Source organism: Barbus barbus (genome assembly GCF_936440315.1).
Source record: "Barbus barbus genome assembly, chromosome: 33".
Taxonomy (NCBI): domain Eukaryota; kingdom Metazoa; phylum Chordata; class Actinopteri; order Cypriniformes; family Cyprinidae; genus Barbus; species Barbus barbus.
In genome coordinates this window covers 9848054-9863759 of record NC_136761.1, presented here as the reverse complement: position 1 = coordinate 9863759, position 15706 = coordinate 9848054, and the positions used below count along the sequence as shown (strand labels likewise).

At 37.1% G+C, this 15706-nt stretch overlaps 1 protein-coding gene across 1 annotated transcript; it reads right to left on the bottom strand.

The window, feature by feature from the left end:
• Positions 1-1723: 1723 nt before the first annotated feature.
• Positions 1724-12866, bottom strand: LOC306853085 (dehydrogenase/reductase SDR family member 13-like). The gene is made up of 5 exons (XM_079390267.1): positions 12533-12866; positions 10937-11055; positions 10603-10726; positions 7515-7841; positions 1724-3048 (listed from the first exon to the last, which is right to left on the bottom strand). Exons 1-5 carry the CDS (start codon positions 12654-12656, stop codon positions 2786-2788), a joined length of 957 nt encoding a protein of 318 aa, XP_079246393.1. The 5' UTR covers positions 12657-12866; the 3' UTR covers positions 1724-2785.
• Between the last annotated feature and the right edge of the window lie 2840 nt (positions 12867-15706).

Here is a 15706-nt window from a genome sequence, read left to right as displayed (position 1 = left end):
ATTTTTTAGATAGAACACAAGTGGACAGTTTTAATTGTTTTTTCATTCTTTATAAACCACTGTAAAAACAGCTTTTTGTTAGAAAACTTTACAAACGCAAGGTAAACACGTTTCCGTTTTTGACTACATCATCGCTGTGTTATGAATGTGCAACTTGACTAATAAAATAAGCAGATTAATAACAAAAGCTTGGTTATTCACATTATATTTATCATATTTAGGTGCAAAGAGCAAAAAGAGAAACCTAACATCAATTTCCTTCTTAAACTAAGAAAATGTTTAAAAAAGGATTCAATTTAGAAATTATTTTTAAAGATATTACTTGTGAAACATTAAGATTATTTACAAGTCTGGACCAATAAACTGGTGCAACCATTCTTCACCACAAACACACACACACAAATGATAAAGAGACCATGGTATAGCAATACATAGGCAATAACAAAACTCAATAATTTAGTAGTTTGGAGTGTTTTGTGTGGACCAGGAACGCAATTTACATTTACATTGATTTATGCATTTAGCAGATAACAACAATAACACCAACAATAAAAACCAGTTTAAAAAAACTATATAGGAATAATTGCTCTTTGAAGATAAAACTCGCACTGGATTCAGGAAAAATGTTTGAGTGTTGTTTATCTTTAAATAACAGCTTGGCTCCTCACCTGGTTAAAAACTAGCTCATTTCAATACGCAGACGTCACGCCAGGTCGTCAAGTGGGTCACCCGCCCAATAAGATGCTCAAAGCAGAAGACGTTAGGATAGACTTTCGGTCGGTCGGTAATATCATTCATTCTCGCTGCATAAGATGCCTGTCTGTGATGCAATGCCCTGTTACACTGCATTTCTGTGAGCCTATATGCATTAGACTATATGAGGAGATCTTAAAAGGACAGTTCACCCAAAAATTAAAATACTGTCATCCTATACTTACCCTCAAAATGTTCTAAATCCATATGCATTTCTTTGTTCTCAACATAAAAGAAGATATTTTTGAAGAATGATAACCAGTTTCTGCTCCCCATTGACTCCAATAGTGTTTATATATATATATATATATATATATATATATATATATATATATATATATATATACTATGGAAGACATGGGGGCCCAGCAACTGGTAATGTTTGATTACCAGTATTGTTCCAAATATATATTTTTTGTGTTCAACAGCAGAAGGAATCTCATAAAGGGTTAGAACAACAAGAGAATTTTCATTTTTGGGTGAACTATTCCTCTAAAGCAGCCTAATATAGCTGCTGTTGTCATTTGTGTCAATAATGCAAATCAAACATCAGAAAGAAAATCACTTATACTGTCCTTGACACTTTTGTAAAATAAATAAGAATGAATGTATATTGAACTTTTACAGTGAAGAATATTAAGTCTATTTGTAAATTTTCTTTATATAATATATTTATTATTCCGTGCTTTAAGTTGATCAAGTAGGTCGATTTCTTATGATCTTTGTTCCTAAAACACTACACTCCCCAGAATAAGCAAGAGATTTTCTCAGATCCCATTCATCCACCAACTCCCAGTGAACTTCAGCTGGTCATTTGCTGTCTAATTGGAGAAGAGATGCTCTAAATGGTTAGGTGACTGTGTATTTCACTGTTCACTTTAATGTTCACTTCTTAATTCATAGTTACTAGAAGCTTTCATTGTGCATACAGTATCGCTTACTGATTATGATGTTATTTTATTTATGTTTTAGTTGTATTCCTTCTCTCTCTCTCTTTCATTTTTTTAAATTGAGATACTACCTAGTCAATATGAAATATGAACACATATAAAAACAATAGTGGAGAATAGGAATATTGTAGTTCTAATATTGGTGCAGAAGACTTTAAATATTCAGAGTGTCTAATTACACTTAGTGTAAATAGCATATTGTTAAAAATACTGGTATTTTCACTTGGTGATAATAATTGCTATTTGCACTTAGTGCAAGATAAAGGTTGTGATACAGATGGTAGAATAACGCATAAAAACAATAGTGGAGAATAAGAATATTGCATTTCTTTCAGTTTATGCCCCTTGTACTCATAACCCTACTTTTTCTCTGTTTTGTCAACTTATCTCTTGAAATTTTCGGATTTTGAAATTGTATTGGGTGCAGATACGAATTCTGTATGTCGCATATGCTAGATAGATCTGGACCAAAGGAATCACACTCTCAAGCTTTTTTTTCTGAATATGAATCGGTCGTCTTCTCCTAACTGTAATCTCTGTTCGCAAAGATTGATTATGGATATGGGGTGCGCATGCTTTCTATCAATCCAAGTTCCTTGAGAATGCAGAAAAACTGCCATGTCACTGCTGACACTTGATCTGAATGTTAGTTTGATTGTACAAAACTAGCATAATGTCTCCTGCTTGTATGACTGACTGCAGATCTATTGAATTAAACCACTTCCTGTTGCTACAGGTTTCATCTTACATGTCTGAACATGTCCTCTGCACTGTGCCAGTCAAGATAAAAAGAGAGAAGGGGGGGGGGGGGGGGGGGGGGCTTGGGACTTGTTTTTTGGGCTTGCACAACGGGAGAGTCTAGTGGTGCATTTTGTGTTTGCCATTTAAGGAAGTAGCATTTAAAAAGCACTTGATTCTACCATTTAAGCGGCATCTAAAAGGCAAATTGCAAGTTTAATACACTTACAAATGGTTTTATCATTTATTTATTCATTTATTAAATCATTTATTTTATTTATTCATTTATTTTAATTTTTTTATACCAAAGAGCTGTACATTGTACAGTGTGTGTGTCTTTGTATTCAAGCCATGCCACATAACTTCTCACTAACGTCCCACAGTTTTTTGGCGATTCCATCATCTCTGGCCTCGGGTTTGACTTGCACCAGCTGACTGTCAGAAAAGTATCGTCCGCTCAGGTGCTCGATGTTCTCTTGTAGTGCGCAGTACAGCGTCGTCTGAGCCCCAGACACTGGGTCGGTCGCCCAGAACTTGCTAATGATGGCTTTGATAATGCGCGTGTGCCATTCATTGATGTCACGGGCGAGCTCTGATCTTACCGACCCTGAAACAGATCAAACACAGAAAACAAACCGTAAGAGATTGAGAAATGTATGCAAGAGGCAAGATGCTTCTGACTTTTCCGTTTTTTGGATTATGTATTAAGGACTTAGGTCTCAAATTGGAGCAAAAGTCTTAAAGTTCAGAAAGTCATGGCATTAAATGTTGCATACACTCCAAAAGTAATAAATTATATTTTTGTCCTGTTTTCCAATACAAACATCTAAACATCCTTGTCATGATACAGGGAGCAGACCACTCGGTGAACTCAGTCTCAACTTTATTAACACGCACTTAGAGGAAACTCTCTTTTTAGCCTTCAGTGGTAGACTGCCTCACTGGCACCGCCCCCGTTGCCCAGCAACCCTGGACCCTGACACAGAACAGCCAATCACAATAAACCGTTCACATTTCACCACATCTCCCCTCCTTAAATTTCAGGTAGTCCCTCATTATTTTTGTTTTCTTTAAACAATATAAAACAAAGCCAATTACTTCCTCAACCACGTAACGGGCATCAACATAAACATCAGATATCAACAGATATCAGTAATAATATTCACTGATCACAATCTCTTCACCATAACTTGTCGCTTCAACAGAACATGTTAGCATTTAACAATTCACTTTTCTTTTCTTTTCTTTTTTTCACAATCTTACAGTGCACAATAGAAGTTAACATGCAAGGAAACTCTTTGCATCAGTATGGTTGTTAACAACTACCCCAAAACATAATCCTTAAACTTTATGGGCTGTTTTACTTCCCTATCAGGGTTCTTTTGCAGGTGGGTGTATGAGTGTGTGGTGTAATGGAAGCTGGGGTACTGGACCCATTCCTAGAGTCTGTGGTTAAATCAGGCTCAAGAGAGTGTCCATCAGTTACTTCACTGTTCTCAGTTACAGTCTGTCCAAGTGGTGTCTCAGATGTTTCAGGAGTTATAGGTGTTTCAGGGACACTCTGAATGTGTCTCCGGTTCCGGCGAGAGATTGTGCCTTCCTTTGTTTGCACAATGTATGATCTGGGTTCAGGAGCTTTTCCGACAACTGTCGCAGATGTTTTCCACGCTTTTTCTCCATCCAACTTAACTTTCACACTTTGTCCAGGATGTAGGTCAGATAGAGAACGTGCTGAGTATCGTCGGTTATAGAAGTACTTATAAGCTTGTTTGGTTTGTTTGTCTTTCAGTCTGACTTGTTCATAGTCAATTGGGCTGGGTAGCAGGTTCTTTGGTAATGTCGGAACTGTCGTTCTGATCTGACGTCCGATCACCAGTTGAGCTGGACTCAATCCTGTGGCATTGATAGGTGTAGCACGATAGCTCATAAGAGCCAGCTGTGGATCCGGTTGTCTCAGCACTCTTTTTGAAATAGCAACACTTCTTTCAGCAGCTCCGTTAGCCTGTGGGTAATGAGGGCTGGAAGTAGTGTGAGCGAAGTTGTATGTAGTTTTGAACTCAGCAAACTCTGTAGACGTGAACTGAGTAGCGTTGTCTGTCACAAGCTCGTATGGGATCCCCCACCGTACGAACATATTTTTCAGATGCATTATCACCTGCTGGCTAGAAATAGATTGCAGATGTGCAATCTCAATGTCACGAGAATAATAGTCCACGACTATCAGGTATTTCTTACTATCTAGTTCACAGATGTCCGCAGCGATCTTTTGCCATGGCCCGTCGGGAAGGGATGTAACCATCAAGGACTCTCTCTTTTGTGTCACTTTATAGACTTGACAGAACTCACATGTCTCTACTGTCTTTGTGATGTCCCTGCCTATTCCAGGCCACCACACCGACATATTAGCCCTCTCCCTGCACTTCGTGAGGCCCTGATGACCTGTGTGAAGCTGATGCAACACCTCCAGTCTCTGAGAACCAGGAATCACAATTCTATCCTCATCCATCAAAAGTCCGTCAATTTCAGAAAGGTGAGCTCTAGCTGCATGAAATCTGTGCAGTGTGTTTGTCAATTGAGATGTCTGACTGGGCCATCCTTGGCAGATGTACTTGGAAACCGACTGGAGATCTGGATCTTGTTGTGTGGCTTTCCTTATTGCATTTAGCCTGTCTCCACTCACAGGCTTAGTGGACAGTACTGCTTGTACAAACACTGTCACATCACGCTCGGTGTCAGACTCACCATGATGAGTCAGTGGATTTCTGGAAAGAGTGTCTGCCACCACGAGCTGTTTGCCTGGAACGTGCACTGCTTTGACATTAAATCTCATCAAGCGCATCAGTAGGCGCTGGCATCTTAAGGGAGCTTTGTCGACATCATAGGAGTTTATTAAGGGCACAAGCGGCTTGTGGTCGGTCTGGAGTTCAAATTTGTCCATACCTTGCAAGTACCGTGAGAACCGCTCACATGCCCACACACCAGCTAGGCATTCCTTCTCGATGAGTAGCGGCGTTCGGTCTCTGTTAAAGTCCTTGAACAGAAAGCAATAAGACGTAGTCCATTTTCCTGCTGCTGAAACAGGGCAGCCCCTAGGCCATAACTACTTGCGTCTGCACTGACTACTGTGGTCCTGTTTGCATCATAGAACGCTAGTGCTGGTGCTGTAGTCAACATGATCTTGACCCTGTTAAATGCCTGTGTCTGTGCTACACTCCAGGTCCATTCAGTGTCACCCTTCAACAGTTCAGTCATTGGATGAAGAACTGACGAGAGACCCGGGAGGAATTTGCCCAGGTAATTTATCATTCCTAAGACTTGTCGCAGTTCAGTCAGATTCGTAGGGCAGGGGAGCTCAGTTATTGCTCTCACTTTGTTAGTGTCTGGCCGGATCCCATACTTTCCAATGACATGTCCGAAGAATTGAATCTCAGATTTTCCAAAGTGACACTTTTCTTTGTTTAACTTTAGACCAGATTCTCTGATGGACCTTAAGACTGCCTTGAGGTTGGGGTCATGCTCCTCCTTGTCTCTACCGAACACCAGTATATCGTCCATCACCACTACCGTGCCGGCATGGTCTTTGAGGAGAGTGCTCATTTCTCTCTGAAATATCTCCGGAGCTGAGGAAATTCCGAAGGGCAGTCTCCGGAAACAGAAGCGGCCAACTGGTTTGATAAAGGTGGTGAGTTTCCTGTAGCTCGCATCCAATGGTATCTGCCAAAATCCACTGGACGCGTCTAATGTGGAAAATATGCATGCACCAGACAGTTGTGGTAGGATATCCTCAAGTGTGGGCAGAATGAATCTCTCACGCTTTACTGCTTCGTTCAATTTCTTGAGGTCAACGCAAATTATGTGTTAAAAAAAGCTATTTTTATGTGTATAATTAATTCGTAATGGAGATAGGTTGGAAGTTGTATTTTCTAACTATTTTGTGCTGCTAATACTCCTTGAGTTCTCCCTTGACATTTTCATTTTGAGAAAATACTGGCGTATTGTGTTTGTATACACTTTAATTTATCCCATACATTTTCTTAAGTTGGTCTTGAAAATGACTAAAATGTTCCTTCAGAAAACTTGCAGATTTGTGCTAATAAAACCAACCTCATAGCTAATGTTTCTGCAAGGGATCACTGAAGAACTTTTGTTGCACTGCTCTATTAAAGGGGTCATATCATGGGTTTTTTATTTTAATATGTTACTTGAGGTTTAATTATAATGTTAATAAGGTTTTTGCACAAAATAAATAAATACATGGAAAAATTATTATTTTCAACCCTCATTCTGACCCTTTGTCTAAAACGACCTGTTTTATGGGGTGGGTCCTTTAAGGTTTGTCAGGAACCGGCCACTGTTATGATTGGCTAACGTCATTGCACATGAAACAGTATGAACACTCCCTCACTATTGCATGTGAGTGTTTTGACAACATGATAAAAAATGGTCTTTTCCAGACAAAGCATTATGAAATAATTTACTTACGGTTTGTGGCGCAGCTGCAGTCAGATCTAATACTTCACACTTCATCTTTAAACAAATGTTTCTAAACTCGCTATGACAGTGTACCTCATTTACAAAACAAAATACTCCTTACAATCCTCTAACACGATCTGGGATGCCATTAAAAATAAACTATCGGCTTGTTCTTTACGTTGGGATCCTTCTGATATCTGTACAAAGATGCAAACGAGCTGTTTAAACCAAAAACGCGTCAAAACGAACGTTTCTTCACAGCATTTGACCTGACGACACACTCGAGCGTATGGACTGTGTCAGAAAGTGAACACGCATCTCTATACTGTATCCAGTGTAGACAAGATAGCAGCAGTGATTGTAATTTCTATTTTTGAAGCTTGATTAAATACATGCTTTGTTTATAATGAGGAGGATGTTTTAAGTTATGAAACTTATAGGATCTTTTAATGGTACAAAGACTTCTTATATACCAAAAGATCAAGGCAAATTTGATTTCTCATGTCTTGACCCATTTAAGCATTACATGTTAGTTTTACATTTATGAATAGTTTTTGGCAAATAATACTCACATATTGAAAACTCTCATTAATCACTAACCTGGATGGAGACTGTAGCATGTGACGTTGGTTCCCTCCAGTCTCTTGGCCAGTTCATGGGTGAAGAGCACATTACAGAGCTTGCTGTTGGTGTATCCCCTGAATAAATCAGCATCGGATGATCCCAGAGCAAGCTTCTTGTGTGTGTTGATGCAGTCGAAATCAATAGTGCCCAGATTATGACCACAAGATGACACGTTGACCACCCTGCTTGGTGCACACTCCTTGAGACGCTCCAACAGAAGACTGGTCAACAGGAATGGACCGATGTGATTGACTCCGAGGATCATCCCGAGGCCATCTTCGGTGCGTCCTGGAGCGGCCAGTGCTTAACAACACAACAAACAGGTATCAGTCATGCTGGTATCACAAACCAGAGCTTATGCTACCAGTCAGAATTTGGAATAAGATTTTAAAAACAAAACAAATACTTCACATTTGAAAATACATTGTGAGTCCAAATATACTAATTAACACATTACAGAAAGGTTTCATTTGTTCACATTAGCATGCACTAACAATAAGCATTTACAGCGTTTATTAAGGTAAATTATAGAATAAATATTCATTGTTAATTCATGCTTGCTTTAAATTTAATACAGCTTTAAAAGTTAATAATATATTAACATGTATGTCTGTAGAGATTCTCCTTAATCTATATTAAATGCTGTAAAAATATTGTTAACAACATGTTAATTAATGCATTAGCTTATCTTCAAGGAATGGTTCACCCAAAAATGTGTGCTGAAAATTACCCTCAGGCCATCCAAGATATAGATCAATTTGTTTCTTCATCAGAACAGATTTGGAAAAAATTTAGCATATTAAGTATCGCTTTTTATTTTAATTTTATTAATTTATTTTTTTCCCATTTTATGTTTATTATTGAAATGTTGTTGTTGTATGCATTTGTCAATTTTATTTAATTTCTGTATTTTCTTAAATGGGTGTGTATAGAGTATTTACAGAGTGTTAACTTTTAGTTTTAGTTACTTTTTCTTATTTGTAAGTCGCTTTGGATAAAAGCGTCTGCTAAATGACTAAAAGTAAAGTAAAGTAAAATGTTTTTGAAAGAAGTCTCTTTTGTTAAAAAATACAGTAAAACATTGATGATATTAAAAAGTTTTATTTTTTTTTCTGTTGTAATATATTGCAAAATGTAATTCATTCCTGTGATGCACAGCTGAATTTTCAGAAGCTTTTCTCAGCATACTGTTGTGGAAACTTTCAGAGTAAGATTGAAGTAATAATAACTATATTAATACTAATTAATGAACTTTATAATAAATAAATAATTATATATATATATATATATATATATATATATATATATATATATATATATATATATATATATATATATATATATATATATACAGTGCCCTCCAAAAGTATTTGAGCAGTCAAGACAAAATTGCTCTGTTGGCTGTGGAGTCAAGACATTTACAAATATGATTAAAATATGAATATGAAAACTACAGAATGTCACGTTTTATTATTGGGTGATTCAACACATAGATGTTTTACCAGCTAAGAAGTTCAGCACTTTTAGAGTTTCATCCCTCTATCTGATGTGAGCATAAGTATTGGGACAGTTGCCTCACGGGTCTTTCTAAGTGATCAGCTGTGTCCTGTTGCATTAATTCTTCAGATATTAAAAGCAGGGAATGTATCGTATCAGTTATAGCCATTACTTCTGCATTCTGAATCTTGCATTCGATGATGACACACACAAACCAGAATGGAGATGAGGGAGCTGACTTTGAGAGAAAAGCAAGCAATCTGGATGCTAAAAGAAAAGAGGAAGTCAGTTAGAGCTATAGCAAAAACAAAGAGCATGGAGAAATCAAGAGTTTGGAAACCACCAGCAACCAAAAACTACATGATCGAATGAGAAAACAATAGTAGTTGATGACAGACAAATCATAAAAGCTGTGAAAATGAACCCTAAAAGATGTGTCTGTAAAATCACCAACAACTTCCAGAAAGCTGGGGTGATGCTCTGACAATCTACTGTCCTCAGGAGACTTTGACACAGAATTACAGATGTTACACAGCAAGATGCAAACCTCTGACCAGCACCAAAAATAGAAAGGAAAGATTAGAGTTTGCAAAAAAAGCACAAAGGTGAGCCAGAAGAGTTTTGGAACTGTGTTTATGGACCGATGAGACAAAGATGAACCTTTATCTAAGTGATGGGAAAGCAAAAATGTGGAGAAAAAAAGGGAACTGCAAATGATCCCAAGCATACAGCCTCATCTGTAAAGCATGGTGGAGGTGGTGTCATGGCATGGGCATGCATGGCTGCCTCTGGAACAGGCCCTCTCAACTTTACTGATGACTTAATGTATGATGACAGTAGCAGAATGAATTTGGAAGGGTACAAAACCATCTTGCCTACCAATATTCAAGAAAATGCCTCCAGATTCATTGGGAAGTGCTTCATATTGCATCAGGACAATGACCCAAAACACCCTGCCAGTTCACTCAAGGAATTTATAAGGGCAAAGAAATGGAAAGTCTTAGATTGCCCAAGTCAATCTCCAGATTTAAATCTGATTGAACATGAATTTCACCATCTGAAGAGGAGAGTAACGGCAGAAACTCCCCAAAACAAGCAACAGTTGGAATTGGCTGCATTAAAGGCTGGGAAAAGTATTTCAAAGGATGAGACCAAGAGTCTGGGGATGTCTATGGGTCACAGACTCACTGCTGTGATTGTGCGCAAGGGATCTGCAACTAAATAATAGCTTTTAATCTTTTGTATCTGCCTTATGTTCAACTGTCCCAATACTTATGCTCACATCAATGAGTGGGATGAACTCTAAAAGTGCTGTTCTTTTTATTTGGTAAAACATCTGTGTGTTGAAATGGCTAATAATAAAATGTGACATTCTGTAGTTTTGTCTCATATTCATCTTTTAATCATATTTGTAAATGTCTTGACTCCACAGCCAACAATGTGTTACCAAATTTTAATTAATTTAAAACATTAAAAATCTTAATTACTTAAAGTTTTTGTCAGGTAGTGTATGTATGTTGAAGTTAACCTTAGGTTTAGGAGTTGGTTAGGTTTGCTTTAGTTTTACCAGCGTTATTGATGAGCAGGTCCAGTCTGGGCTCAATCTTGAGGAAGGTTTCGGCAAAAGATCGAATGGATTTCTGACTTGCAAGATCCAGTTGCATAAAGATCACAGCATCATTCCCAGTTTCCTATTAGGAAAATATCAGAAAGTTTTATCAGACACTGTTTGTACAATAGATAAATCATGAAGTTGTAGCTTAATTAATGAACCGGGACAAAGCGATTTTTCATGTCTTCTGTGTTTAATAGTTTTATTGAACACAGTCCTCTAGAAATATTCACTGTGAGATGTAGCCCCGGTCTTCCCAGATCAGAGTAGACTCAAAGCTGTCACTCACTGTCCTGATTTCTTGTGCTGCTGCTTCTCCTCTCTGTTTGCTGCGGCAGGCCAGAATCACTCGGGCTCCTCTCTTGGCCAGCTCTGCAGCAGTCGCCTTCCCAATGCCAGTGTTGCCACCTGTCACACACAACAGATGGAATATGTATTCTTTATTGTTCCAGCATAGACAGACACAGAGTCATAACTTCATGTTGAGTATTTGCACTAGCTGAACTTTATTTAGAACAGTAGCTAATTCTTTACATTTTGACTCCAAAGCCCCTATCGTCCACATTAATATTCAAAAAACTAGAAAAATGTATATTCATTATAATAATGCACATGACATTTTAAGATTTCATTAATTTACATGACTTTCCTATAAGTCACACTTTTCATATTAATTTAAGTAATTTGAAATAATCTTAACCCTCCCCTTGCAAGTTTGCTAAGGGTTTTTAGTAGGTTTGGTTGCTTTTTTCTAAAATTCAGTTTAATATTATCTAGTATTATTTGTATTAAATGACATGTAATGTATGTTTTGTTTCAGTGATATGTTGGTATTACTGATATATTAATATTTTTAATTACCTTTTATTTTCTTAATTGCCATTAGTTATTTTAATTTTAGTTACATTTTTAGTAATTTTGTGACATGCTTTTTTTATTAGCTTTTTTAAATTGATTTTATTTTTCGTTTGGTTTCTTTTTTTTTTCTTTTAGTAAATTTAATGCTAACTTAAACTTATTTCAGTTTTTTGCCCAGACTACATTTCTATTTAACTTCAAATTTATATTTTACTTTATTTCAGCTTCATTTTAATAACAGTCTTTTTTTACTGAAACGATTATAATATAAACTTTCTAATTCATAAGAAGAAAAGAATCATCCAAACATCTCAACTATTAGTTGTATATAAATATATATATTTTTGGTCATGACCGTATATATATATATATATATATATATATATATATATATATATATATATATATATATATACGGTCATGGCCAAAAATAATATCGGCATCTTTGGTAAATATGATTGATCAAAGAAGACTGTGAAAATTAATTTGTATTGTTAATCCTTTTGATCTTTTATTTTTTTTAAATGCACAAACGTTCACAAATGTTTTTAATTTATTTCATTTTCTATGTGTGGGGGTGATATGGGGGTGCTTTGGTCTTTCTTCGGGGTGCTGGAGCACCTGCTAGACCCTCCCTAGCACCGCATGTTTGTTACAATTATGAAAAAATTATTCTGCATCTATTTTTAGGTGGCACACCCGTGGCTACGCCCCTGATATATATATATATATATATATATATATATATATATATATATACAAAATGTTACATTAAATGAAATTAAATTCACTGAAATTTAATAAGCTATTTTAGTTTCCTGCTGCTCAGATTTTTAACGTAGAAAAAAAAGTCTCCAGTAATCTTACAGAAGAGATCAGTGTCTCAAGCTTGGTCATATTTGCCATATTTCTTGTCATGTTGTATTTTCATTTTAGGACAAACATAAGAAGTTGAGCTAAAAGAACAGCCTCTGAGAAATCTTGCATAGTGTAAACTTTTGGAAAAAAAACTACAAAAGTCACCTACCCGTTACAATGACAGTTTTCCCATATAGTTTGGCAGTGCCGGTGAAGGTCTTCCTATCAACAAAAATCCTATGAATAATAAAATATGCAACCGATAAAACTACAATTAATAAAAAGAAAATCATTTTCACGGTTGTGAGCGCAGCAGTCAGACGTCATCGCCTGATCTGAGCTAAACCTCGATCCTTTATATCCACTGAATAAACCACATAATCCACGCCCATCTGGAATGTGGGTGTTATAACCATATATATGTGGCTATAACGACAAACTACATCCAGGTGAAAGTACATTTACTCTGGCCCTTCCAACACAGTGAGGCGCTTTTGTGAAATGAAAGAGCCAAGTCACTGATGAATGATAAAGAGAAATATGTTATGTTTGTAAACGATTCTGACATTCCTCACCTTTCCTCCAGTTCCTCACCTTCTTCTTTTTACATCCTGGTTCAGAACGTGCTGGAACTGACTACCATTAAAGATGACAGCTTTACATGTTTGCGATGTGGTGAAATATCGTGTTTTCTCTTTGTATTTTTAGTGCAGTTTGCTAAGACAAATGCCTAGAAGTTGTTTTCATAGGAGCAGGAGTGTAATACTGTCACATTATTTTTTTATATGTACAGCTACTTTTAATATACTGTTATAAGTGTTTCATAACGCCTTACATTTGTTAAACACTATGAATAATTGTGTCTGACTCTTTGCCAGTGCAGAAAGCCTGTTTCAGTAGCCTATGTGTGTTTATTTTTGCTATAGCCTAGCTCTAATAGTCCTTTTTCCAATCTAATAATGACTTTGCACTTCTCTGTCAGAGGTTTTCACTCCAGACGACCTCCATAAATCAAAGAGTCACTAAGTTCACTTTGTTGTTTGGCCACACTACTATTCAGTACACAGAGCTATTATTATTATTATACATACCGCCACACTCTGGCCAAATGAAGGTGTTTCAACTATATGTGAAATCAATGGCAGTCAAAAGTTTGGAAAAATTAAGATAAAAAAAAATAAATCTCTTGAGTCTCTTGTGCTCAAATAGGTTGCATTTATTTGATGACAAATGCAGTAAAAACATTAATATTGTGAAAGACACTGTCTGGCCAAAAAAAAAAAAAAAGGTTAGGGTTAAAAAGAATTGTTGCCAGACATACAACATGCCATAAACTTATTCATCACTACAATAATGATCCAATCTATCTGCCTTTTTAAATCCAGACGAAACTTTTATTATTATTATCATTATTATTATTATTACTACTATTAATATTTGAAATAATGTGTTATTATTTTATTGGTTAAATATATATAAAAATGTAATTTATTCTATGAGGCGCCACGTAGGATTTAAATCAAACTTCGCTTATCAATACTATAAACACGTGCATATACACCTATAAATTACTCCCATATACATGTATACAATTGGATGTTCAATATACAGGTCCTTCTCAAAAAATTAGCATATTGTGATAAAGTTCATTATTTTCTGTAATGTACTGATAAACATTAGACTTTCATATATTTTAGATTCATTACAACACAACTGAAGTAGTTCAAGCCTTTTATTGTTTTAATATTGATGATTTTGGCATACAGCTCATGAAAACCCAAAATTCCTCTCTCAAACAATTAGCATATCATGAAAAGGTTCTCTAAACGAGCTATTAACCTAATCATCTGAATCAACTAATTAACTCTAAACACCTGCAAAAGATTCCTGAGGCTTTTAAAAACTCCCAGCCTGGTTCATTACTCAAAACCGCAATCATGGGTAAGACTGCCGACCTGACTGCTGTCCAGAAGGCCATCATTGACACCCTCAAGCAAGAGGGTAAGACACAGAAAGAAATTTCTGAACGAATAGGCTGTTCCCAGAGTGCTGTATCAAGGCACCTCAGTGGGAAGTCTGTGGGAAGGAAAAAGTGTGGCAGAAAACGCAGCACAACGAGAAGAGGTGACCGGACCCTGAGGAAGATTGTGGAGAAGGACCGATTCCAGACCTTGGGGGACCTGCGGAAGCAGTGGACTGAGTCTGGAGTAGAAACATCCAGAGCCACCGTGTACAGGCGTGTGCAGGAAATGGGCTACAGGTGCCGCATTCCCCAGGTCAAGCCACTTTTGAACCAGAAACAGCGGCAGAAGCGCCTGACCTGGGCTACAGAGAAGCAGCACTGGACTGTTGCTCAGTGGTCCAAAGTACTTTTTTCGGATGAAAGCAAATTTTGCATGTCATTCGGAAATCAAGGTGCCAGAGTCTGGAGGATGACTGGGGAGAGGGAAATGCCAAAATGCCTGAAGTACAGTGTCGAGTACCCACAGTCAGTGATGCTGGTGTTGGTCCACTGTGTTTTATCAAGGGCAGGGTCAATGCAGCTAGCTATCAGGAGATTTTGGAGCACTTCATGCTTCCATCTGCTGAAAAGCTTTATGGAGATGAAGATTTCATTTTTCAGCACGACCTGGCACCTGCTCACAGTGCCAAAACCACTGGTAAATGGTTTACTGACCATGGTATTACTGTGCTCAATTGGCCTGCCAACTCTCCTGACCTGAACCCCATAGAGAATCTGTGGGATATTGTGAAGAGAAAGTTGAGAGACGCAAGACCCAACACTCTGGATGAGCTTAAGGCCGCTATCGAAGCATCCTGGGCCTCCATAACACCTCAGCAGTGCCACAGGCTGATTGCCTCCATGCCACGCCGCATTGAAGCAGTCATTTCTGCAAAAGGATTCCCGACCAAGTATTGAGTGCATAACTGAACATAATTATTTGAAGGTTGACTTTTTTTTTTGTATTAAAAACACTATTCTTTTATTGGTCGGATGAAATATGCTAATTGTTTGAGAGAGGAATTTTGGGTTTTCATGAGCTGTATGCCAATATCATCAATATTAAAACAATAAAAGGCTTGAACTACTTCAGTTGTGTTGTAATGAATCTAAAATATATGAAAGTCTAATGTTTATCAGTACATTACAGAAAATAATGAACTTTATCACAATATGCTAATTTTTTGAGAAGGACCATATATCACGAATCCTGGCCATGAACTTCCATTCGTTCACCACCAGAGGTCACCCGCTCACCACATAAACTATTGCACTGCACTACACTACTGGCACTTCACCATTGAACTACAGTCCCCATCGTCCATTGCACTGACAACACAC

Bases quoted from the DNA above. Each gene is read 5' to 3' on its own strand.
- LOC306853085 (XM_079390267.1), bottom strand. From the start codon at position 12,656: ATGATTTTCTTTTTATTAATTGTAGTTTTATCGGTTGCATATTTTATT. The intron at 11,056-12,532 runs GTAGGTGACTTT...TGTGTGTGACAG, and splicing joins GAAAACTGTCATTGTAACGG to GTGGCAACACTGGCATTGGG. The intron at 7,842-10,602 runs GTAAAACTAAAG...TGTGTTGTTAAG, and splicing joins CCTGCTCATCAATAACGCTG to CACTGGCCGCTCCAGGACGC.